Below are 26584 nucleotides of genomic sequence, written 5' to 3'. Positions count from 1 at the left end.
ATGGTCTTTCAGCTTTAATTCTGGCACGAGTTGGTTTTTGTAAGCATTCAAACCAAAATCCTTCCGGTAAATCGGCCATAAAGTGGAGGTTCGCAGCTCGAATTATTGCGCGAGTCTTCTTCGGCACTCTGCACCACAGTAGCAATAGCGCCGTTGGTGCGCACTGTGAGGCATGTATGAGGATGCGCATTATCCACTAGAGTAAAACTGGTACGAAACCATTCCATGTTTTCTCGAATTACCGACTTTGCTAGGCGATTGTATTGACCGAATATTGGATGCGTCACGCGAACCGAAAGAATATTTTGGTAATAACTTTGCTTGCAAATAATGCAATGTCTTATCCCGGGGTAAGTCTGTTCATTATGAAATGCAAACCATACTGAGTAAAAATCAAGTAACAGCTGTCAAAAAGTGCAACTCCTAAAAAAGTATTACCTCGTTGAATACCACACATCTAAAATAAAATAAAAGTACATGGATTTGAATAAAAATATAAAAAATTAAAGAAATGTCTCCAATAATAACACCTTTTGGTGTGTTTCTAAAAATTTTCAGGACAGCATAATTGAATATTAAATACTGTTATAAATTGTAACTATTGAAAAGAATACAAAATTCACTTTCGCGTTACAGATCTCGAAGAGTAGTTGTAGTAAAAACGTTCTAATGGAAGTTAAGTGTAAAAAATACTCAGCCCCTTAGGGCTTAACTATGATAACTTGATTAAAATTTTAGACATGTTGATGAAACTTGGTGCATGTATCTTTGCAACTCTGAGCGGATGGTATCATTAACCGGTGTTATTCGCGAAAAAATAGATAGGGAAATTGAATTACGTTTTAAAATGTTCGAAAAGTGGGCGTGATTTATAACCATATTATATGTTATAATTACTGATACAAACAATTACTTACTGATACAAAATGCGCACATCTACCGAATACGGTTAACTTTCGAAACTACCAAAAAACAGTAGATATATTGAATTCCGTCAAAATATTTCTGATATGTGGCACCCATCATCTTAAAATTTCTTTTCTAGCACCCATAAACTGAACTATAGTTGACTTTAAACCGAAAATATCAGTGATATTTTATGAACTTCAATATGGTTTCCTCATAAAAATCGGTTCACATCATCTCCCAGCCCTGATTGGCTTTATAAGCTATATAAGGTGAAAACGAACATGATTTCTTCAATTTAGAATAATTGGCGCCAAAAATAGATGATGATGCATATTAAGCAAAATATCTTAAAGAAAAATTCGTAACATCGTAGGGTAACTCGAAACCGAATATACGTATATAAGTTCTAATCATCCATAAGACTACCCGTAACTATTTAATATGAGTTAAAGGTATACGAAGAATAACAATCGAGAACGAGTTTCTCAAACCGCATTAACGGATATAACGGAGCTCAACTCTTTCGAATGTCAAATACGTGTTGCTAAGTTCTGACCTTGAAGTTTAGGTTTTCTAGTAGAATTAGATCACTGTACAGCGGAACAGGAACTAAAAATAATATTTTGTGAATTTAACAAAAATATTATATAACCTAATATTTACGACCAACAAAGCAGATGGTGCCTGGTTGCATCTCTTTATGATTTTATTGGCGTTGAAATTATTAGCGCTTGCAAAATTTACGGCTTTTGATTGCTTTTCTCAATATTTTATACTGCGCTTTTTTTAACTGACCATATGCAACAGCTCATTAAATTTCTTTTACTATTTTTAATCGCAACACAACCTCACCTGAGCACATATGCTCGTAATACCTAAGCAGCAGCAAGCGTGATAAATGCCAGTTGGAAATTTCACTTCCTCAAAAGCGCTTTATGCCACAATGTGTGGTCTAAACTAAGCGAAATGAGTGTAGTAAAACTGAAATTTTCAAGTAAAAAGAATAATCGCGTTCACTAAGTACCTTTGTGAAAAGTAAGAGTACAAAGTAATGAGCACACACACGCACACTCACACCTGCACATATTTGCTTGGCCAGTGCCGCATTGCTTTACACCTATGTAGTAAGCAAGCGGCCAACTAATAAACTTGGCAACAAACAAAGTTGCTGCTGTTGGACAAAATTGCGTTCATACCGCATTTTGTTGCCGTTACAAGTGACTGCACGCCGCCGCCGACGCTGCCCGACCCCTAGCAACATGTGCCACAAGAAATTCCTTATGTGTTTGATTATGTATGCGCGTATTGTTTTTGCAGGTGTTTACAAAGCATTTGCTGTGTATAAAATCAATGCACAGGATATTCAAATGCTCATAACTGAATTTGCAGCAAACATGATCAAGTGCAACATAGCAAACACGCTCGCTGTGCCGCTACTAATATTGGGTAGGTATTCAAATATTTACAAACTCTCTGACTCTGGCTTCGTGTTTCTTTACGCAGCGCTCAGTTGTTCCACCACAATTGGACGTCTTAATAAACGTAGTGGCTATATCTACAAGCAGCCTTCTGGACCGCCACAAGCGCCAGCACATGGATTTTACGAGAATAGCAACTCACTTCATCCACATGAGCTGCCATCAGGTCCGTCTCTTGAGGCACACAGCGGTCCTTATTACGAATACAAGCAATCACTGCCCAGTGTGCATTCGCATGGTGGCGGAGGTGGCAGTAAGAGCGTTGGTGGCAAATCTGGCTACAGCATTGGCAGTGGCTTGCGCTCCATCGCGCAAGGATCGGCCAATCAGGCATACACCGCGGTAGCCAATCAACACGCCGCCGCCAAGCAGGCTGCTTTCATAGCCAAAAACACTTTGGCACAGGCGGCATCGCAAGCAGCTGCTACTGCGCAGGCAGCGCTGGCCGGTAAAAAGGTGATTTTGCAGGAGTTGGAGCAACAGGCAGCGGAATCTCAACGCTCGCTATCGCGCGAGCTGGAGCAATTGAAATCTGCTAAGATCGCGGCGCAGTTGGCACAGCAAACAGCGCAGTCTGCCAATCATCATGTTTCTGTGCTGATAGCGGCAGTGAATAATGCGAAATCGCTAGCCGAACAGGCTGAGCAAGCGACAAGTGAGGTGGATAATCAGTTGGCTTCACAATCGTCAATGGTCGGTCAGGCAAAAAGTCGCGTGGAGCAAGTGGAGGAGCAGCTGAAGCAGGCCCGTATCGATTACGAGGCAACCAAGGAGGCGACATTGAAAGCCGCATCTTCTGCCGCCGAAGCTCAGGTGAATGCATCTAAGGCGGCTGCGCACGCCACCATCGGTTTGCACGAGAGCACCAATCACAATCCGCCTAGTGCTGAAGGAGATGACTCATCATATGACATTGAAACCACTGCACATGGCCAAGAAATACAGTATGAAGCACATAACGAGCATAGGCAATAATGATGGTATAGGAGGGCATGGGACCTTGAGCTAAACATTTCTGGATTAAAACAAAAATAAATAATATCAAGATAGCAAGATCTAGTTTTTATTTCAACGGTTGGTGCACAAAATCAAGGAACATGTTAAAATGAGATGTTGAGAGTTCACTTAAGCCACAATGGAAGAACGAGAAAGATGACAATTCGCATGCTTACGGCTATTTGGTTCGTCAACGTTGGGTATTGTGTAAGATTTTCTTAAAATACAGCGGATTCGCTTAAAAGCGAAATCTAAATATCTGAATGTATTCAATGCGGCCAAAAAACACCGTAGAAAAGTTCTGACAAAGTGAAATAAACTTGACAGGTAAGCGTTTTACGAATAAGTCAAAGTTTGATGTAGAAGCAGGGCCACCGAGAGAAAAACCCGACCAAGGGGTAAAAAAGGTTCAGAGCCTCTTCCTACATGAATGTTTCTAATATTTTGTAAATTTTATTAACCTACTGCCCACTTACTATTTCAATGGTTCTGAAGAATAAGTAAAACAGACGTGGTATTTTATGCTCTCATCACATCTGTATTTAATTTGCTCTTTGCTTTTGTTGATGTTGGGTTTGTTTTACACAATTTGTTTTGTACGATTTTGAAAATATCAGTTCATATTTAGACTTTCAGACAAAAATATTTTTCCAGATTATACCGGAATACACTTAATTCTGTTTTTTCATGGAATATAGATTGGTTCTAGAAAAAACCGTGTGAAAAAAGACGTTGATCAATCCCCTAAATTTGTGCTATTTATAATTGCTCTGACCAGTCAATTTGGAATTCCTCTTAATTTGTGATATGAACATATTTTGCAAAAATTAAATCTGACCAATAAAATATAAGCCCACACAAATATTAGTCGTGTTAAATGGAATATAATCGTGTAAAAAATTAAAAATTCTTTTATTTTCAAACCGTGTAAAAACAGAATTAAATGTATATGAACAAAGGAATATCAAGACTTGACAGTTGATAAGAAAACAGAAACATCTCATTCAAACATTAATTTATCGATCTAATTAATGAAAATATGCTTCTTTTGAAATCTGTTGACTATCATGATTAAGTTTGTGCAATTCTATTATTTGAAACTTAGAAGTAGACTTTTCGAGCTTTGGCGGCAGCGAATGCGTCGATAATAGTCTGGAAACCCAAATTCTTGGCTAATTCTGCTCCTAGGCACACTATAGCTAGTCCAGAAATCCTGCCTTGTGACAAGCATGATCGATGAAATTTTTGATCCTTGCTAAAGCACTAAACGAAAATTCACCACTTGAAACAGAAACGGGTAAAGTGCAAAATATTCTTAAAGCAATGCAAATATTTGAGATAAGTCTTTTTAATTTTTAGTATTGATGGCATTCCATAAGTCGTATGGAGTAAGATGGGTTACAAAATTTGCATCGTAAACGTGTCTGAGATGAATAGCTTCATTAGACAACTTATCCGATACACAAACATAATACTTTTTCGCAAAATTTTTTGTAGCTGCGTCGAGTTCATCTTCTTTCTAATCATGGAACTGCCATAGAAGTCAAGTATGACGCTGAAAGTGTTTCTTTCAATTTGCATCCACTTTTTCATGTACGTTGTATCCGTGTTCCATCATCCAAAGACACCAAGGTCATCATATGATTTTGCCATTTTTTTAACAGAGAGGACAATATTTGTGCAAGGTTTTATTCCAATATCTTCATTGGTTCTTCACCTACATATATACATACATATTTTATATGCATCCCCCTTCTAACCTATTTTGCCTTAACAACAAAATTTATATATATAATTTATTAGAACAAAAACCACTCATGTTCAAAGTTTAAAAGTTGAAATTAAAGCAATTAAACTTCAGATCAACCCAACTCTTTTTTGGTATTAAGAACTTGGTGTTGCCAACCTTAAAAATGAAGGTTTGAAGATAAGTAAGCAGCTGAAAATTTTTAAACGAAAAATAAAAAAATTCAATTCAGTTATTGCTTACGAAAAGGTGAATAATTATTAAAATGAACATTAGTTTTGATTAATATTACGATGACAAACTGCGCATAAAAAAGGGCCAGTCAGTCGGTTAAATACATTTGAAATCCCTAGCATCAAGTATCAAGCTTTACTGACAATTAAATGGCTTTTAAATAAGGTTTGTTGTAGGTTCAAAAGTTATTTTCATTTAAAAAGCTGGCGCAGACTATCTACTATATCTAACATATGGTTGTTAAGAATGTTTTGAATGTTATGAACATCGTATTTTTGCGCATCGTAAATTGTTTACTATATACATTTTTATGGGGGTTGACGTGGTTGTAATGAGATTCCAAGCAAGTTTGGTTGATATAGCTTTGATTATTTGTGAAATGTGTACTTTAAATACCTTAGGGAGTGGAGCCACTACAGTAATTCGTATTTGCCTCCAACCTTCCCAGAATCATAAGAAACACGAGTATCAAGTATCATCAAGATATATAAATTTTTACTCACGTTATCATTTGCTCTAACAGACGGACGGAATACATCTGGAATAATCCGGAGTGCAGTGTTCTGACATGTCTGAAGCTTATTCGTCTGCGTTGCACTACATCCAGGCGACCATATCGGTGCGGCGTAGTTTAAGACCGACCGGCCGATTGCCATTCATTTTGCCAACAACGTTTCTTTGTCTTTTCCCCATAAGCTACCGGCAAGCGGCTGGAGGATTTTGTTGTGGCTCTATACTTTGGCAGTTATCGCGGTCGTATGAGGAGAGAGAAGGAGCAGTTCAGTTCGTGAATATGATCGTAGGAAAGATAGCCGTTTACTTTTGAGCATATGCCATCGATTCCTTTGCCCGACGTCAATATCGTGCAATCATCAACGCACGATTCATGGAAATTCCCTCTGGTGGATGGGGAGTTTTGAGGTATAGAAGTTAAACAGTAACGGGAGAAGACCCCACCCTACGGAACCCCCTATTTAATTATTCTCAGCTTGGAATTTTTACCTCGAAACGAATGAATGCCGACCACATAATTAATTTATAGTCCACCTCTTCAACCTGGAGCGGCTTTTGGTTTAGGTCATGTACTATCTGGGCGTTTATGACGCTAAATGCTGTAGTGGTGCTGTGTACTTTTTGGAAGTCATGCTGGTGGTCTGCTAGACTCAGATGGGCTATGAATGTTGGGAGTAGCAAGGCCTCAAGAGCCTTCGGACGATAAGACCTTTGTTGGCGGGATTCCCAGTTTTCAGTAGTAGGACCACTCTTCCGACTTACGACACATCGGGTATTTGAAGAGTGCAGGGTCAATAGATTTGGACGATTTTGCCTTGTTGATGACAACACAGGGATAGGTAATGCGGCGAAGGTACTCTCGGTAAATTCTGTGAAGCCGGCCCAGTTTGCTTTGTTAAGTTTACAAAAGTGCGGTTGTTCACAAAAATAAAATCGGGGGGTTTCTCGATCGATATAATAATGGGAAGATGGTCTGATGTGGGAGATGGCATAAGTTATGCTACTTATTAGACCACCGCTAGCGATGGTAATATGCGGAGAACTATTACAGGTGCCCATTATTCTGGTGAGGGCTTCGTCATTCATTGTGCAGAATGTCGAATCATCTATCGGTTCCATCTCCATCTTTCTATGATTGACAAGCAGGAGTGCCAAAGGTCGTGGTGCGCGTTAAAGTCGCCTAGCGCCAAACGGTTTTCGACACGAAGTGTCGTATTTATACTCTGACATTCAAGAGTTTTTGTTGTTGTAGCGGCAGAATTCTGCGGCGTTGACAGTTCTTGACCGCATGAATTCCGGGTCCGTTCCAATTACGTAAACCAGACTGTCGTGCTTGCTGCTAAGAAATTCGGCATTCCTTTACATTTTAAAATTACATGAAGCGTGCAAGAATGTGATATGAAAGAAAATGCAGAAAATGGTCTGACTCAAGTGAGCGACACCAAATAAAAATTTGGCTATAATGAGCGACAAAAGAGTGCCCGTCTGAACGTCATCTAAATGGTTCAAATACGATTCCAACCGCTGTACTTTGTTGGTGCTTTCAAAGAAATGTAAACAACTTCGATATACCACTCATCGACTTTTTGTGCATATACAGATATATTCAAAAAAAATTCAAAGCAAGCAAGTGCTCATTTCTGATTTGTTTGAAAGTGTCTATAAGAGTTTTAACACATGGGAAAAAAGAATAAACGAAAGGGTCACCCAAAACCACATTATCGCGGAAAACCACTTTGGCAACTGTTGGAAAATTTGCCAAACTATGGCGTTGGGCGGCTAATAGTTCGTGGCTCCTTTCAGCAGGATGAAGAGCATCCTTCTTACATGCGTATACTGACTGTAGATATGACATCAAAATCAGTAAGTTGCTTTTGATAAACGAGGAGTTTGCTCACTATTTCCCTTTTAACAGATAAAACATCCCGACAATCCAAAAAATGCTAACAAAATAAGAATCCCGGTTACTGTGGAAAGAGTATATCGTGGAGTAATTTTCCCACGACCATGTAATATCCAAAGTACCAGCTATTTAGCTGATTTCATACTTGTTCCTGAAGCAGAAGAAGAAAAGTTCGTGCGTAACTCAAAGACTTCAAGTGAATGTAACTACGTATATTGGACAGCTGGTCAGAAGAAGAGGATAAGGGAGAGAATAGGTCAAGGAATGACGCCGGAAGAAGCTAAACAGAGGGAAAGAGAAATAATGGCCAGTGAAGAGGCTGAAAAAAATGGATCCACCAGCAAAGAATCTTATAATCAAAACCAATCTAACTTTGAAGATAATTTTGATGATGACGTCGATGAAGAAGACGAATCTTTTGGCTCCAAGAATTTTTCTAAAGACCAAGTTCAGAAAAGTTCAACCGCCGCTAAAGTAACAGAACAAGGGTCAAGTTGCTGTTCAAAAAGAAGCTTTTCTCATAAAACTAATGAAGTTAGCGCAAAATTAACAAAATATAATTGAAGTTATTAACTTAAAAGCTTCATATTATACATTATTTGGTTAATTTATAAATATATGTACATATTTGAATATGTATTAATTGTTATTTGAAGTAAGCGATTTGGTCAGACAGAAGCTGATCTCAAATATCTATTGTGAAAAAAAGCAACCGCAAAATTTACTTACAACAAAAAATTCAACCTCATTAATTTTAACCTACATATTTTTAAAATAATTAATATTAATTTTACAATAAGAGTGATTAAAAAAACACAAATTGTTAAGGAATTACACTTAGTTGGTTTAACAACTCTTATTTAAAAACTACTAAAAAAAAGTTTAAGAATACCCGCTTTTCCTTTTAGAACTTTGAATATACATACTCAAGCAAACCACAATTTCAAATATGTTTACAACTTAATATATTTTGATAAGGAAGTACAGTGCGCTTATAGGACACCTTCATATAGCTTTGGACTGGCTGGAGTACCTAACCCCATAGTACATTCAATAGTCGGCTTTTCACCCTCTTTAGCCAGTCGTGCTAGTTTATTGTGATTTATCTTATGATGAACTTTCATTATTGGTTCTTTTACACCAGTTTCCTGTCGAATAAATTCGCGCAACAATGGAGGAAACTCAATACTATTTGCTAATATTTGTTCGGACACATTTTTTGTGTTGTTGGTATATTTCGCTTCTTCTTCTTTGGGGATTAACTCGTAGTCCGGCTTATAGGTGGTACTGTATAGGGTGACTGGTTTTGGATTAATTACACCTCTCCACGTCTTTTCTACCGTTACTGCCACTTTACGAATTGGGTCCTTAGCAGGCTATAAAAGAAATTGTACTATCTTTAGCAGAAGGCCTTAAGTTAAATATGTTTGTAGTTTAACTAACATCGTGCGGTGTAACCTCCACTTTAAGTATGCGCATATAGCAAGGCTCTTCATATCGTTGGAACATGTTACGTATTATCAGCCGGCCAACTCCGTAGTCGCGCAGATTGCCTATAATCTCCCACAGACTCTTGCCACGAAAATCGGTTGTACGACCTATATATTTAACTGCGCTCATTGCTTTATATTATTTAATTCCAATATTTTAGCAGCAATAATTGAAAGATGTGATTATGAATTAAAATACCTGCACTGCGATGTGAAACAGCTGTTTCGGTATTGAAATGCTTGAACGTACTCCCACCCAATGCTGACGGTGCTGCCAATCGAAAAGATAAAAATAAAACCGATACGCATGCTTTCTTCTTATGTTTTTCATGTTTATTTTTCTAATAGGAGAAGACAAGTTGTTTTTATACCCTGAACAGAGTATATTAAGTTCGCCATGAAGTTTGTAACATCCAAAAGAAAACCTTATATACGCGAACACCCTTAATTATATTAAAACTTGCACACGTCTTTTTCTCACCAAGAATTTGCTCATCTGTCGGAACCGCCAATATCGGACAACTATAGCAATAAACTGGACGAGATATCTTCACAAATTTTTGCATGGATTATTTTCCAAGGCAACTTTACAATCTCGGAAGAAATTATTCAGATCAAAATACCATTCTGCTGACATTCAAACTGATCAATCAAAATAAATTTGATAGACCAAACTAACTATATTTTAGTGATGAAATCGAACTGAGAACGTCTGAATTGAGATTTAAATATTTCCGTTTTGTATATATTATGCAAAAAATTGTTTCGTTAATCGTTATTAAAGGTCATCTCAAGTAAACATAGTAAAAATGTTCAAATGCGCTCAATTTATAGAAAGGTTTGTGAATTTTTGTTATTCATAAATATATTATCTTATTTATTTTCTTTGCATAACTTGTTTGTTCATACATTCTACCAAAATGTATATTTTGGTAAGTATATAAAACTACCTTACAAAATGGAATGTTATTTAATTTGAACTATGTATGTAGTTTTACAAAATGACTGCTTGCATTGTTCTAATTTAAGCTAATACTAAATAGAATTTTATAGATTTGTGGCTCATGTATGTCGCAGTCTTGCTTATTTAAAACATTGGTCTGTGTCATTCTCTGGACTCCATAAGCCTTAGTTTTCTGGTTAGGTTATCCACTTCCAAACCTAATACATCTAAATTTTCCTGTAGAAAAGACCACATCATATTAGCAAATATTTCTAAGTGATTTATTTTTTTTCTACCTTTAATGTTATATTTTTGAGCAAAGTATCTTCAAGTACTGCCTGCAGTTTCTTATTTATTTCCAGTGACAATTCTAATGTCATACTCTTGGTGTCGCCTTTAATGCCATTGTATATAGCTGACATTACACCATTGCCATATTTAGCCAAGTCAGACTTGTTTTGATCACTTCTCGTTGAGGTAAGTGCTCCTGCTTGATCGCGCAGCATATAATACTGCACGACTTTAGACTTTTTCTGCAGCTCTGCAACAAGAGAAAGCGTGTGATTTTCCAAAAAATCTATTTTTTCCGTTTGTCGCGCCGAAGCTTGCTGCAGACGCAGTATGCGATCAACTAAGTGTTTTTTGGAAGGACCCTAAAGAATTATTATTAATATTACCATCGCAAAATCATCATAATATTATTATGAGAGTTACCTGTAAATCTTGCTGTATGGTCGTAACGCTACTGGCCATCGTTTCCGACTCGGATGTCTCGCTTGGCCGACGACTTGTGCTCGCTTGACTACTTTGGCTGCTGGTACGGCTATGCGAGCGATTTGGCTTTGCCGTTGACGCAGTTCCATTTTCATCAAACCCATTTGATAATGGCACATTGGATTCCGCACTACTCAAAATACTTTTACATTGCGCGCAATATTGGCATACATTAGCATTTTCTAAAGTTGTTGAATGCGCCATCGACTTTTTGTACTTTTGTAATTCACGTTGCAGTTCCTTTTGAACATATTAATGCCAAAATTTACAATGTTTTATAAAATAAATTTCGTATTTTGTATGGTATTACCTTTACAACAGTCGCATGTTTATGCTTTGTCGCTTCGAAATCGCCTTCAACGTTTTCCAATTTACTTTTCGTAACTTCATAAAGCTTGGTCTTCTCTGAAAGATGTTTAGCAAACAATTGCCTTTCTTCCAATTTTTTTTCGAACTCAATTTTCAAATCCTCATGCAATTTGCTATACTTGCTATCGTACTCTAATTTCTCTTTCTTTAAAATATCATTTTCTGCCCTAATGCCTTGAACCTGAAAAAATTTGATTAATTTATAACCCAGCAAATGTTCTAATTCATTATTATAATAGCACATGTGATACAACAAAGCTGTTTGACAACAATTTAATATAGCCTCGGTGGCGCAGTAGGCAGCGCGTAAGTCTCATAATCTTAAGGTCGTGAGTTCGAGCCTCACCCGGGGCATATAATTTTTTGGATTTAAATTATTTCAAGAATTCACATAAAAAAAAGTTCAAAGTGAATTATTCTTCGAATTTCAGGAAAATTCAGATACAAAATATATAAGTATTTGAATAATAACTTTACAGTTACTAACCTCAGACTTTAGCAAACAAATCTCGTTTTGTAAGGCAACTATTGATTCACTAATTTCCTTATTAATACTTAACAGCTCTCTTTCTCTTTCATGTAACTGACTTAAATCTTGTTCGTTATCTTGTAACTTTTCTTTCATTTCCTCTGCTGAATGAGTGAGTGTGATGATTTTTTCTTCGTTTCTAAAATAGAACAAATTTTCAAAATAAATTCTATGTAAATTTTCTTATTAAATGTATGTATAAATAATGTCACGTGCTTACAGAGTATTTTGAGTTTTTAGCACCTGAAGCTCATCCAATTGACAACGTAATTTTGCAGAAATCAACATTTCTTCGCTATAAGCATTTTGCAATGAATTGTGATCCTCTTGCAGCTTTTCCAGCGCAGTACAAAGATCCGATCTCTGTAAAATAAAGCAATGCTATTTGAAATATATACTTCTATTAATATTTTATCAAAAATTACCTCCAAAATCTCTTTGCTACACTGTTCTTGTAACGATTTAACTTCCTCCTTTGATTTATTCAATTCCCTGTGCAATTGCTCTAATTGATCTGTTTTACTTTTAATTTCATGTTTTAATAATATCGAATTGGCCTCAAACTCCATTTTTAGATTTTCTTAAATTATGAAGAAAAATTACAAAAAAAAACGTAATTTTTTACAGCATAAAGAAGTATCATTATCTTGATTTTGATCAGCCAGTTTATATGGCAGCTATATGTTCCAGTTGTCCGATTTGAACAATTTTCTTGGAGACTGTAATGTTGTCTACAGCAATAATCCACGTCAAATTTCGTGAAAACATCTTGTCAAATAGAAAAGCCTTTCATACAAGGACTGATTTTTGATTGAAAATTTATTATGCAGCTAAATGCAATCGTCCTATTTGAATAGTTTCTTTGGAGAATTGTAGAATGTACGATTGCGTCGGACAATAAGCAATCTAAAATTTTTTTAAAGTTCAAATAGAAGTGTTCTATAAAAATACTGGTTTTTGATTGATGTTTGTATGGCAGCTATGTTGTTGTTGTAACGGCTATCTAATCTCTATGACAGCTGTATGATATCGGCGGTTCCGAAAAAACATGTGCACATTTTTAGATCGATTTCTCACAAACTGAGAGTGTTTGGCTTATATACAGACAGACGGACATGGCTAAATCAACTCTGCTTATTATGCTGAACATTTATGTATATTTGTATATATTTTATAGGGTCTTTGATGTTTCCTCCTGGTTAAAAACTTCATGTCAAACTTAATATACCCCCTTCAGGGTATAAAAAATTAAAACAAAGCATATTCACTAAATTTTTATGAAATCACTTACCATTTGCTTTTTCTTCCAATTTATTAGGTGCATTTCGTTCTTCCTCCAGTTTTTTTTCTATAGCCTAAATATTAAGCAATTTTACAAATAATGTTCTATATTTAAAGCACACTGAAAACCCACCATTCGTTGTTCTATTTCAATATTTAATTTATTCACATGATATTTAAGCTTCGATTCCAAATGAGAGTAATCGGTTTTTATTTTTTCACACTCGCGTTGATACTTGCGAACTTCGTTGCACTGAATAAATATTATATAATTTAAATATTTAATAACAAATTTCTTTAAAAATTTACAACCTTTTCATCGATTATGTATGACATACGGGACTTCTCTTCGTTAAGCGCTTGAAAGCGAATGGACACATTTTTCACTTCTCTTTTGGCATCAGCAAGCTGTTTTTCAACCGTTTCCTTTTCTTTCTTGGCATCTAATAGTAATTTTTCTTTCATAGCAAACTTAATTACTGTTGATTCTTTTTCTTTATTTGCGAGCTCTTTTTCTTTTCGGAACTGTAATAAATAAACTTTTTGAAATCTGCATATAATTTGGAAATATATATAGTTACAGCATTTTTTTCCTTATCAAGTATGGCATTCTCTCGTTGGAAAAGTGTTATCATGTTATCTTTTTGCGCTAGTGCAGTCTGCAATTGTTCTATTTGCTGTTCATAATTTTGCCGCTGTCGCTCAATTTGCGCTAAGCACTCAATATGTGACAAGCTATCAACTTGTGACCTGGGTGTGCATGGTGAGCTTGGAGTTCCTCCCGTAGATGGTGGTGTTGAAATAATCGTTTGTGGCAAATTTTCGGTATTTGCTGACTGTTTATCAATTGCCTCCAAAGCAACTTCAGTCTCCATAGCTAAACCTTGGTTACATTTTTCATTTTCTTTTGCAACAGCTGTTCCAACCAGTTGCTGCCCTGCAATCGATTTTTGTGTCAGCACCGCTTCAATTAGCTCTTGAACGGGGTGTTCGACCTTTGGTATGACCATGTCTTGTGCCACATTTTGCAACTGCAGATTTGATTGTATCTCCTCCACTTCATCCCTTGCGATATTTTCGTTACCATGTTCATCAAGATTTTCTCCTTGTTGCACACTGTTTAACGTTGCTTCCATTTTTTCGTCTAGCGTGCTCATTTTTACTTAATCGACACCATGCATGTTTTACAAAAATTTGTTTATTTAATTATGTTTTCGCGAATTCTTCACCGATTTCTTTTTCATGTTTACGCGTCATGTATTCCCATAAGTGCTCCCATTAACTTTTTGCCAACAATAGTGCATTTTTTTATGGCAAAGGCAGCACTGAAAACCAGCTGTGTGTATATAGTGATGTCATTACTTTGGTTACAGCGCCAATAATCGATTATTGAAGACTATACGATAATCGTGGGGATATATTGAATGTTGATATATTAGTCTATATACAAAATTGTTTGAGGGTCTAAACTACTTTAATATACGGAGATAACTTGAGTTTTTCTTCTCCAATTGGTGGTAGAGCGGGAGAGAATTGATGCATAATGTTTCTTATGAATGATGTCGATTGCCTGTTTATAGGAAAAGGCATCTGCATTTGCAGGGTTGATTTCAGTATACATATCGCGACAGATGTTAATTAAAGAGAATTTTAGTATCTGAGCAAACGTCAAGGATGAAATGATGCGAGACTCTTTGAATCGAGAGAGAGCTGTCAAAACCCACATTTTTTATAACATTTGCCAATCATGCCACTGTCGAACGAAAATGGATTGGGTATTATAAAAAAAACTTGGGGGTATTTTGCATTTCGATATTATTTTTAGGTGCTCCGTCCCCAAGTAGGCCTATATAACGCATATACATCTCTATATACTTGTATTTATATTATAAAATTTTTAAAAATGCATATAACATAAAAAGTTAGCATATAAATAAAAAAAATTATAACAAAGAAACAATACAAGTCATAATAAAATATCATGGTTTTATAATGAACGTTTTAAATTAAATTAACAAATAAAATTTAGTTGCACGTTATTCAAAAGTATTTGTGTCGTTCTTTTCGCACTGCTTTTGTTAGCTATTTTTAGCGGGTTTATTTCTGGCATCCCGCCTTTTTTGACATCAGCTGTTCGAAATTCCCTGATTTTAATAATCAGGGAAAGAGAATAACAGAAAAATCAGCGAAAATGAGAGAGTCTCGCATCATGTCATCCTTGCAAACGTTTTCCCTAGGACGACCTAAAAGCGATTTAAAGATCCTGCTTGGCCTCTGTATTTGGATTTTCCTAGCGACCATTTTATAAGTGCAGCACTGCAAATAATTTCAACTGCATTTCCGAGTTGTCAAAATTAAGAATTAAGAATTTTGACACTATTAAGTTAATGTTAAGTGTGAGTATATTAGGATTTTTAGAATGGGGAAGCGAGAACGGAGTGGTCACTTTTGAATTGGTGTTATCAATTATAATGCCCCGACACCGTAATCGAGCAGCCATCTGCATATAAGGTGAACTGAAAGACGAATTCTTGATGATTACTTAGGCCCAGATAAGGTGTAAATGTGGACAGTAACTTCGTCTCTACTAATGGAAAGACGAATAGTTTTATTCTTCTTTCTTGGCCATCCATCCCTACGCCTTTCCTACTGGCATGCTTGCCCATGAAGATCTAGATAAATAGTTTGAATTTTCTTTGTTGGCGGCTATGGTCAGTAGTGGTACAACCCTTATGTTTACCATATTGGTATTTTAAGAGAGGTCAGAGCCATGTTGGTTACCTTAGAGAGATAGGGTCAAGCCAAAGGACTTTAATGTAAACATGCCTCTTTTGTCAGAAAATATTTCAACCTTTTCGCTAGTGGCTGCAAGTGGCGCCCATTTGATATGTAGGTTATAATAACTACATATATTTAATGGCTGTTAAACGGAGAGTTTACTCACTCAAGGGGAGTGAATCCATTCAATTAATTTTTATTATTTTGCCACTCCTGAAGGTGGGCTCGTATATTACGGCAGTAACTTAAGGTATTAGAGAATTTACAATGATTAATATCGAAAGGTTTGATAATTGATAATACAACTAGATACATATGAATTTACAAATGTAGATCCATGCGCATATAAAAATTGCGTTTTGTATAAGTCAGAAAATCGCACCGAGCCGTTTGCATATTTTAGCACCTGCTAGTAAACCGCCTCCTTCGAAGCGGTCTCGTTATTTTGATTTTCCATTTGTTGTCATATCTGTTGTTGTATTCGCCAACGCGGCAACAGTAAAATTACCACGAACCACATGAGTTAAACGAAGAAGATTAGGCGCGAAGATGTGGGGCGGTCTGAGATGGCAGAGTGCCGAAAGCAGCAAGACAAAAATAAAATAAGTGTGTACATATGTATGTATGTATGTGAAAAGTTCAATGGCCACATTCAAATGAAACGCAGAAATATTTTCCACCAACCCACCACCCCCGATCGTCCGTCCTGCAGAACCTTGCGTTTCCGCTTTTTGAAGAAGTTTGCGGCCTTTGCTTTAAATTGTACGTGCTTTTGGCGTTGTTGTTTTTCTTATTTGAGTGCTTCTAGGCGGGATGTATGCTGTATGCACTACATGTGTCTACAAAGTGTATATGGAAATGATTTTACTTCTGCTTATAAGCGATCTGATGGACGTTAGGGCATGTTGAGATTTGTTTTCTTAGAACGGTGAAAATTTAATGACATTTTTTGAAAATATCTCTCTTTACAATGAGCCCTATGTTGAGTTCTTGGGCTACGGTATGATTAGTGCCACAATATTTTTTCTTCTTGAAACCGCACATTATTCTCCTTCAAATCGGGCCAGGTTTTCTGATTCCATACTCATGTTTCTGCAACGATTTGCCCGTTAGAGAGATGAAAATTATTCCATAGGCATACCAATATATAGACATCGCTGATAACCTCTCATGGTATCGATATAAAATTTTCAGTCTGCCCAGTATATATAAAATTTACCACCAACTGAATTGGTAGGTTGGTTGAAACTAATAAATTAATCCATTTCAACAACTAGATTTAGCAAAAGTTTTGAGTTTCAGTCATCATTCATTGCAGCATAATTTCTTTAAAATTGGAATATTGAGCAGTATGCCCTCTATTGGTATTGTTTCGAGATCTCTATCTCTCACTCGTTACTTTACAAACATTGATCGAGCAGAATGGAGATTTACTATAGCTCGTGTGAAGAAGCCTGACATCCTTATTTGGTATTGGTCTCGGAATCCTCCTTGAATGCTAACTGACTTGTCAGTTAAATCAGGGACCATGTTATACTCGCATAGTCGGTCTGAGAGGTACTTTCTAAATAGGGCTGCTACAGAAGAACCCTTCTTTTAACAATGTATATATGTATGTATATTTATACTCAATTATTATATAAATACGATAGTTAAAATTTTAAAATACCTCCCAAAAAAAGTTGTTGGGAAATCTTAATGCTTTCTGGTAATAAATGGATATCTTTTTTTTTTCGAAGCCCCTCTTCTTCGGCCTTCGGTATAAGCCGTGAAGTAAACATAAATATAGTAGATCTCTAAGTTTCGGTTAAAAACCGTATATGATAATAAAATAACAGGCTGATACCAGGAAAGCTGTGATGTTGATAATATCCAATTCGTCCACAATAAATTTTATCCCCGGAATGGTGTTGATGAAAACTGAGAAAGAATTTTATAATTGTTATACTTTCGGTTGTGCTTTTTTGTTTGACACACCCTAATATATATGAATATATTATACTATATGTACTATTTTTGTATATACACCAAATTTGTACCATTTTAGAATTAGTTTCCTATTGACAGCGCAATAAGAATCGCCTTCTGTTCTCCATCCGTATACTTAAGCGTATTAGAAGACTGATTGCCACCAAAAAAATGACGAATAGCTTACTGATCATTGCCCGATGCTTGGCGAACTGTAATCTTCTCGAATCTGTGCACTTGTTTCGTGAATGGCACTTGTCCATTTAGTTGGCAGGCGCTTTGAACGCAAATGAAATTGAAGAAAATAATACAACAATGGAATTAGGTTAAAAAAAATTCAAAAACAGAAGTTATTCAATGCCTTGTCGAAAGCCCCTTCCGAAAGCATTGTGTGATGGCTTTTAGTCTCTCGGTTATTAAACGGCTGAGGTGGCAGCAATCGCGCTTCATTTGATGTTTCTATTATGTGCTCTCTATTAGTCACTCTTGACGAGCAGCATAGAGTTGAACACGCCCTACGGGGCTTTCCTTTGCTTGGTTTTTATCACTTGTATGCCGCTTGAAAGACTACTTGTTAAAAATAGACTTTTATGGTGTTATTTTCTTTGAAATGATCTAAGAAAAATCAGCACTATATCCGTTCAAACTCACAAATGGATCGCCAAAAAGAATTTACACTTGGAATAGTGCATTCAAGTTTCTAGGTACATATACATCAAAACAATATGTGTGTGTGTGTGTGTGGGAGCAAGAGCAGAGCCAATTTGCCACAAGTCAAAGGAAGTTGGAAAGGAAGACACATGATGAATGATTTGTTATTTTATGAAAACATATGTATGTACATATCTCCCTGTTTGTATATAAAGTCGTACAAGGCACTTGTTTCTCAAAATCCATTTGTACTGCTCTTTAACCATTGCAACGCCGGTTTCCTTTTTATCAGCCTATTAAGGGAAAAATCCTGTTGCTATTTGAAAATAAAATTCAGGTGCAATGACACCGCAGCCCAGACAAGTAACCAAAGAAGGTTTTCAAGTGCGTAGTGTGAAAATTTTCCAAACAAAAATTGTTTTGGACAAACTGATTTATACAATTGTAGATGTTTATATTTACAAATATACACTGTAGATTTACACAGCTATACACAAAGGTGATTGCTCCAACAAATTTTCATAAATATTTGGTTACCTTCATTTTGAATCAATGAGAGTTGTGAGAAATGTCAGTGGTGATGACGGCATAAGGATCCATTATCGAATTTAGAGGAAACCCTTGAAACAAGCGCTGTTTCGAGGAGGTTAATTTAAGTATTTGAAAGCGTTAAAAAAAGCTCGAACCAAAATAAAAAAAATATAAAGTATAATGTCCTAAATTCAGATTAAGACTAAGTTAGGTAATATCAAGAGATTGTCATGCATCGATGAAGCGCTTTGAGCTCGGATGACTGAGACTCGAGCTATTTCAACCTCAGTCTCGGGTAAGGTGGACAGTTGAGAAGAAAATATTGAAAAGTTTCTACCTTGCCTTCAGTGACTTTTTAGCTCCGACCCGATTTCAGTCTGATGATATTGGAACAAAATAACCGCTCACTGACTACTACAGTCTTAAGCTTGGTAGTAAATATATAAACTATTAGTACAACTTTCTTTCAAAAATTAGCACAACCGATTTGTAGCTTTTCTATCTCCCATGTACTAAAACTGTCTGACGTTATCAACATTGTTTTCTTCTCTTCGATAGTAGGAACCAATTCAGAACACCACGAGGAACCAAGTTTTCCTCCTTTGTTTTCCAACGCAGAAAAAAACTCTCTCTTCCACTAGCACAAGAAGGTACAGAATTAAATACTTTCTAGGCGAAGACTCCCCATGCATTGAACTGTGTTAAGTATGTAGAAAAACTTGAAAAACTGATCATTCTATCTTTCGCTATCTTCGCCGTTCTTAACTAACTCCATTGGCTGTTGTCATTAGTCATATTTCTGAACAATTTGCTAAGAATGTTAAGCATATTAAGAGACTTCTAATGAAAGACTTTTTGAGAAATGTGATGATATTGGATTTCAAGGCTTATGATTATAATGGTACCATGATAGATGTAAATATCTGAAATTGTTAACAATTAACTACCAACGAAGACGAAAGTACAGTGACTGTTCACTTCATGACAGAATATGTATATTTCGTCTTGCCATCACTAACAGTACAATTGATTAGTTTGGTGTGTAATGCAACAGTGAGATCGTTCCCTATCCTGACAGAGTTGATGGTGTTACACAATGATTAAAAATTAAAAAAAGTGACATAAAAAAAGGTGACCAATTTAGACAAGGCGGCGTAAGGACAACTTCTTTTCGGTGAATTTATATAATAATTTAACCGTTTCTATAACGACTAACTTTTTGAAAGTAGTATTTGAATTAGCTTAGTCCTCAAAAGTTTCAGGTGGCGTACTCAAAGATTTCAGGTTGTTTGTTTATAATTTGTTTAACGTAACTTTTTGGAACAGAAGAACTTTATAAGAATTATATGTCTAGTTTGATAGAATAAAAAATGTAGCTGATTAATGTCATACAAATATCAAGGTTGAAAAATTACACAAGCAATGATTGCTTCTTTGCCATTACAATTCAAAAGACAACTCTTGCAGAGTCTGAGTTGAAATCTTTATACAGTCCTTATTTCAGAACAAAAACGCTGTTTATGCCATAATCAATTAGAAGTTTCTTGTCCTATTCACAAGACAGTTTAAAATCACAAATGAAGTATTTCAAAAATAATATTCTTATGCCACCCTTTTCGATTCAGGCAGACAAGCTGTCAATTCTGTAAATAAATTCTTCTAGTATCTTCCTCTTTTATGAGAAGATATTCATGGGCCTATGGTCTTACCGAGAAATCTCATTACAAGAAAAAAAGTTATCTTTGTCTTAAAGTATTAACCTTAACTAGAATACTGTCCAATCTTTCTCAAGTCACTGATCTCAAAGTAATGCTACCTATGTTATCATTTACAGTCGAAAAAATTGAATATTGTATTTTAAAAAAATATTGTTTCCTGATACATTTTACAATACCATTGATGTAGAAAATGGCTTCATAAGTATCACAGTAATTCTGCCACAGCATATTCAACGGTCAAGTTTACAACTGCAACAGGACAAATGTAGCACCTAATTGAGGAAAGTCACAATGAAGGCTAGTAACGTCAGAAAATATCGCAAAAATCTGAAACTTTTGTTGTGTGGCCGTAAAATGAAATATAGTGGGTTGAATAGTAACATAATTAGCAACTTAAAAGAATGCCTAGATCATCAAGACAAGAAATGACGTTATGAACTAGTCTTCCATGCACCGTATTCAACATAATTGGTTTCTAGAGACTATTTCCTCTTTCCCAGATTAAAAATGAGCTGGCTGGAAAAGGATTTCACTAAAGAGAGAAGGCCAAAATGGTAAAGAACGCTAATTTTGAAAGTCTAGAAGCTTCAAATATCGAAGCATCATCGAAATTTTGGAAGACCGTTACAACAAATGCATTTCTCAAGATACATACATTACTTTATTGTTATCTTAAGACATGTATTAAATGGAGTATTAGCGCTTTCACAAAGCTTTGTTAGACCATAAGTGGTCACATTCATCCATCTTGCCCACACCAATTCACCAACGCTAGCATGCAATAAACCTTTTTTAAATAAATCAAAAATTAAATATGTTTACGATGTAATTATCTTTTGGCAAGTGCGGTGATTTTAACGGCTCTGCATTTATTTTCATCCAATTTGCGTATGACCTGTATACTTTTGGCGAAATTGGCTGCTAAAAATTTGTGGCATTGCACTCACGCCGCAGCCCATACAGCAAATCAACGAATATGCATATACATATGTATGTGCGTTGGAAATGTAAATGCCATAACGCACACTGACACATACACACATACACGCGTGGATCGTAGCGGGCCGAACTGATTTTGATCATTGAACTAAATATTGTAAATAAATCGAGAAATAATATAAACTGCACGCTATGCATGTAACTGTACAAATGCACACAGGTATGTAGGTATATACTCGTATATATTTGTAGGTAGGTAAGTACACACATATGTGTGCAGACATTCGGGATTGTAAATTCTGAACGGCAGCAAAAAGCGTAGGTATACCTACGCAAAGTTGTTCATGAAATTATGAATCTTAAAATAAAAACTGAATGCACCCCCCACCACCGTTGGAAAAACAAGAACGCCACTGCCACCAGTAAGATTGCCATCAGCACCAACGCCACCACCACCACCACCACTAGTTGCTGCCACCACGAATGCGACGTGTCACTGCACGCTGGTTGGGGTGCAGTGGCATTGCAGTGGCAGCCGACAAGACACAACAACATCAAGTGTGGTTGTTGCCCACAATTAATGCATCTACACACACACACACATATATATATACCTATGTATATATTTGTGATTGCAAGTGTGTGTACAACATACGCGAAGGTTGCTTCAAAGCCGAAGCGTCGCGTCGTGTTGCCCTCTGCATGTGTTGCATTGCTTATTGTAATGCAAGCATCCAGGACGAAAATAGATTTATTACCGGCAACATGCACTGTGTGGCAGGGAATGGCTATGCGCCAACAGCAAGCAAACAGCAACAACCCCAATTGAAGAGAGCACAGCGCATTTCACGCCGTCGTTCAACGGATGTGCACTGTCCGCTGCCGCTGGAGCTGCATTCCAGTGCAGTATTGCACCATTTGGCTTCGCGCCGCACCGCTCAGCCGACGCGGCGAGTGTCTGCAGTTTTGCCAGTGCAGCAGCTCAACAGATGCCAATGCCTATTTTTAAAACAAATGCAGTCAAACTCAACAGAGGGCACCAGCACACACGCACACATACATCTAAATGGATACCAATTCATATACATACATACACACATAACTACATATAAAATGCCGTATACCACGACTCCAGCGACTGCATGCGCCACCCGCCCTGGCCCGCCTTGACAGCCACGAGCACGAGTGCTCAATGACCGCCCCTGACATCACGTTCAACACTATTTTCGCCTTTTCGCAATTCGCTTTCGCTGTAAAATTTATTAATGATTTGCAATTAAAAAAATGTTCCACAACTAGCATGTGTTTGTGAGTATGTAATATGTCGGTATACGCGCAGTTCGGTGAGTTAAAGGTGGGTCCAGCGCGGAAACGGAAGTGGTTGTTGGTGTTGGCGCGTTGGCATCGCAAATACGCCGCCTAAATACTTTTGGCACATGTGTCACGCATGCCTGTTACTCAGACGCCAGTTGGCAGCCAACATCTACCAGCCATCAACCATTTACCATCGCCCATCAGCCATCCAACGATGCAACAACCAAGCCATCCGCCAACGACTACGACGCAATAAATTTTGCCATCAACATGGAAGTCACTGCTGCCGCCTTACTTTCTTTGTTCCACGTACATAGTATTTGTAGTTGATGTTTATTGTACGCGTTTCATGGTTCCAATGATGTGACTAGAGAGGCTGTGAAATGCTTTGACCTTTCTTTTAAAATGCATTTGCTTGTCTTTTGCGTTGTTGGCATTTAAAGTGCCATTTAAATAGACCTTCTCTTATTTCCCGCACAAAGAAGGAAGTCGAGTGTGTCGTAGTGACACGAGTTTATAAGTAATCGGGTATGTTTAATGTTCCGTGTGTTTCTCGACTAGTGGGCGATTAATTTTCAATTCATATACCACACATTTATTGCTGTGACCACGAAATTTACATTCATTGCATTTTCATACTACCAATAAGTTCTAAGCTGTCACTAAAAAATCTATAAATTATCGGAATGAGTTACGAAGAGCTTTATGCATACTATTCACAGGATTGAAAATTTTGATATCTTAAAAAAAAGGTAAAGGTCGATCTTTGGCTCCAATTTGTTCGAAGTGTGTCTATAAGTTTATCAGTCTGCAGAAGTAAATCTCATAAGTTTTAGGCAGTATTGAACTGAGTAATGCAGGGTAGTAGATTATTTGAAAGCTTCTTTGTAAAAAAATGTAGAATCGAATTTTTCAATCCTCGCCTTTTTTTGAACATACTCTTATTATTATTTGCTGTAACCGTCTACGGCATTTTGGCCTTTCATTTTCATATTCGTACTTTATTCGAAGCTACATTCGGGGCACTCTTCTTGCTTCATTGCAATGAAGTAATAATTTAATAACGTCCATCTCCAGACTGATTTCCCCTCTCTGTATATTGTGACTGCCTCCAACTCTAGTCAGATTGTAACTGCATAATCAGAAACTCAACTATAAGTTCATGTATTTTTGATGTAAATAGTTGGCATGAGAGTTTTAATAATGGAGTTTCTTATTGGCGACCCCTGTTCTGTGTGTGTATACCAGAACGACCTCGACAGTATGTAGCTGTGAGGCTCTGTGCATCAATGATGGCTTGTGGTTCGACGGTTTATTTCTTAACTATTATAAAATGCAAAACTAAAGATTAAATTTATAAAAATATAAATTTTAGGCATAAACGGCTTTAAAAAAGAGCTGGATAAATCCTCCAAATTTTATAAAATTAATTTTACAAAATTATAAAATTTTACAAAATTACTTTACTCCAAAAAAAGAGGAAACATTTAAGTTGTTATAACAAAGATAAGAACTGAATACGAAACGACCTCGCAATCAAGAAGTTTTTAAGTTTTAAATTGTTTTTTTGTTTTTAATTTTTAAGCGTTTCAGTAAAAACTATACGTTAAAACAGGAACCTTGGAATATATTCAATTACTACAAAGTGTACTTTGAATCTAAAATGAATTGGTGAAATAGTTGCATTAAACTTGCGTTCTACCCAGATTTATGGTAATAGATATTCCCACAGATTTTCTTTTTAATAGAGAAAATTACCTGAAATCCAAAAACCAAAAATAAAAATATTATATTGGATGAATACAGGTAGTAATAGAAGGACTAGGCATTTTCGATTACTTTTTGACATTACTCAGGTATACTTGAGAACTTATTTTAAAGCAATTTTATAAATATTATATATAAATATAAACATATATATGGAGTAAAGTCAGCTGGATCTTTTAAAATTATGAATATCAGTTATAAGTTTTCGCCCGATTTTATCCATTTTATGCACAAAGCTAAACTGTTAATAGAGAAACACGCTTTCTCAATTTCATTAAAATAACTAGCTCATACCGATATATGCGGTAAAAAGTCAACTGGAAGTTTGAAAATCTATATATTAGCTAAGGGAAGCGTTGATCTGCATTTACCCATTTTTGGCACAAGTTATAGTGCGATTTCGACAAGTCGGAATTTAAGATTTTGTTATATGGGAATTAGGCTTGGTTGTCCTTCGATTTCGCCCATTTTTGCAGTATTTAATAGTTGTTTGGCTAACCTCACACACCAAATTTGCTTGAATTCGGTCAAGTAGTTCCTGAGATATAGGATTTCACCTAAAAGTGTGCGGTGCCACGCCCCTTGTCCGATTCAATTCACACCACATCCTAAAAACTCCTTCTCTACCATCCTGATTGTGAAATTTAATGCTTGTGGCTCATTTATTAAGTGAGTTATAGTACTTTTTGTAGATTTAAACACCGTTTATGGGAAGTGAGAGTGGTTATTATCTGATTATATCCATTTTCACAGAGTTTGAAAAGGTGATAAAATAACTTCCTCTCAGCAAGTTTCGTTGATATAACTTTATCGGTTTGGAAGATATGTACAATAAATCATTTGGGGGGTGGGGCCACGCTCACTTAAAAAATTTTTTGGACACAGATGTACCTGGTTTCATCAAGATATCTTAATTTTAACTCAGGTTATCGTTTGCACGGACAGATGGACGGACAGATAGTCACCCGGATTTCAATTCGTCTCGTCATCCTGATCATTTATATAAATATATATATATCTATCTATATCTATCTCGATTAATTATAAGTGATACAAAGAACCGTTAGGTGAAAAAACTATTACACTATGTAGCAACATGTTGCAAAAGTATAAAAATATGTAAACGGACATATTTGTAACCGCCGTGCAAAATCCTTTAAAAAATTGTAAAACAGTAAAAGGGAAAGCAAACGCGAAATTTGATTTTAATGATAAAATTGATAACGATTGTTTCTAAGCATTATTTTATGGTTTCTTTAAGAAATGATTGTCCGTTCATTATTTTAAATATTTGCACGATGACCTCTGCATATTTTGTTTCGAGTATATTTTACATAGTAATTTGTCTTCGCAATTAGTAGATTTGTCTACGGCAACAGGTGCTCCCTTCTAATGCCATGAATGCATATCTTCCCTATTCTGTACGAATATTGCATAATTTGTATACAATATTACATGTGTATATGCACTTTTTGACCAATCTTTCAAAATTCGTTAGAAAAGAAGCAAAATGTATGCATTTATTTTTGTTCGCAACCATTGCCAAAACTGTGTTCAATATTGCCTTTCTTTAGCACATTCTTTGTTCATATGTACGTACATATGTATGGATGTCCATATGTATGTGCGTCAATGGCAAGCAAAGGAAAATTCGAAATGAGCCCATGAAACTTGCACAGATCACCTTATTGATTAACCAAAGCAAATTAAGCCCCTAAACCAAATATTTATTTATTTATAGAACAAAGTGTG

The 26584-nt window shown here is 36.1% G+C and overlaps 4 protein-coding genes and 1 non-coding gene across 5 annotated transcripts; 3 read left to right on the top strand and 2 right to left on the bottom strand.

The window, feature by feature from the left end:
* The first annotated feature begins 2276 nt into the window (after positions 1–2276).
* Positions 2277–3402, top strand: LOC106621030 (glycine, alanine and asparagine-rich protein). Its single transcript, XM_014239715.3, has 2 exons — positions 2277–2355; positions 2413–3402. The coding sequence occupies exons 1-2, from the start codon at positions 2277–2279 to the stop codon at positions 3360–3362; spliced, it is 1029 nt and encodes a 342-aa protein (XP_014095190.1). The 3' UTR covers positions 3363–3402.
* A 4052-nt stretch (positions 3403–7454) lies between these two features.
* LOC106621021 (uncharacterized) lies at positions 7455–8721 on the top strand. The gene is made up of 2 exons (XM_014239706.3): positions 7455–7740; positions 7793–8721. Exons 1-2 carry the CDS (start codon positions 7555–7557, stop codon positions 8342–8344), a joined length of 738 nt encoding a protein of 245 aa, XP_014095181.2. The 5' UTR covers positions 7455–7554; the 3' UTR covers positions 8345–8721.
* Positions 8722–8728: 7 nt separating this feature from the next.
* Positions 8729–9548, bottom strand: LOC106621022 (uncharacterized). The gene is made up of 3 exons (XM_014239707.3): positions 9470–9548; positions 9224–9402; positions 8729–9156 (listed from the first exon to the last, which is right to left on the bottom strand). The coding sequence occupies exons 2-3, from the start codon at positions 9398–9400 to the stop codon at positions 8773–8775; spliced, it is 561 nt and encodes a 186-aa protein (XP_014095182.2). The 5' UTR covers positions 9401–9402; positions 9470–9548; the 3' UTR covers positions 8729–8772.
* Positions 9549–10117: 569 nt separating this feature from the next.
* Golgin104 (Golgin 104) lies at positions 10118–14460 on the bottom strand. Its single transcript, XM_014239716.3, has 11 exons — positions 13748–14460; positions 13479–13691; positions 13300–13419; positions 13177–13240; positions 12311–12465; positions 12106–12248; positions 11844–12024; positions 11298–11537; positions 10928–11227; positions 10510–10866; positions 10118–10450 (listed from the first exon to the last, which is right to left on the bottom strand). Exons 1-11 carry the CDS (start codon positions 14321–14323, stop codon positions 10376–10378), a joined length of 2424 nt encoding a protein of 807 aa, XP_014095191.2. The 5' UTR covers positions 14324–14460; the 3' UTR covers positions 10118–10375.
* On the top strand, positions 11638–11710 carry TRNAM-CAU (transfer RNA methionine (anticodon CAU)). Its single transcript has one exon. It is a non-coding gene; the product is annotated as a tRNA-Met (tRNA).
* Positions 14461–26584: the final 12124 nt, after the last annotated feature.

This window comes from Bactrocera oleae, chromosome 6 (assembly GCF_042242935.1).
Source record: "Bactrocera oleae isolate idBacOlea1 chromosome 6, idBacOlea1, whole genome shotgun sequence".
Taxonomy (NCBI): Eukaryota; Metazoa; Arthropoda; class Insecta; order Diptera; family Tephritidae; genus Bactrocera; species Bactrocera oleae.
Note: the sequence above shows the minus strand (reverse complement) of the source record. Positions and strands in the feature narration are given on the sequence as shown.

Excerpts from the sequence above, each read along its gene's own strand:
- LOC106621022 (XM_014239707.3), bottom strand. The coding sequence starts at position 9,400 with ATGAGCGCAGTTAAATATATAGGTCGTACAACCGATTTTCGTGGCAAG. Across the intron at positions 9,157-9,223 it reads TGGAGGTTACACCGCACGAT|CCTGCTAAGGACCCAATTCG; the intron begins GTTAGTTAAACT and ends TTTCTTTTATAG.
- LOC106621021 (XM_014239706.3), top strand. The coding sequence starts at position 7,555 with ATGGGAAAAAAGAATAAACGAAAGGGTCACCCAAAACCACATTATCGC. Across the intron at positions 7,741-7,792 it reads TAGATATGACATCAAAATCA|ATAAAACATCCCGACAATCC; the intron begins GTAAGTTGCTTT and ends CCCTTTTAACAG.
- LOC106621030 (XM_014239715.3), top strand. The coding sequence starts at position 2,277 with ATGCTCATAACTGAATTTGCAGCAAACATGATCAAGTGCAACATAGCA. Across the intron at positions 2,356-2,412 it reads TGTGCCGCTACTAATATTGG|CGCTCAGTTGTTCCACCACA; the intron begins GTAGGTATTCAA and ends TTCTTTACGCAG.
- Golgin104 (XM_014239716.3), bottom strand. The coding sequence starts at position 14,323 with ATGAGCACGCTAGACGAAAAAATGGAAGCAACGTTAAACAGTGTGCAA. Across the intron at positions 13,241-13,299 it reads TTGAAATAGAACAACGAATG|GCTATAGAAAAAAAACTGGA; the intron begins GTGGGTTTTCAG and ends CTTAATATTTAG. Across the intron at positions 12,249-12,310 it reads GTAGCAAAGAGATTTTGGAG|AGATCGGATCTTTGTACTGC; the intron begins GTAATTTTTGAT and ends TTTATTTTACAG.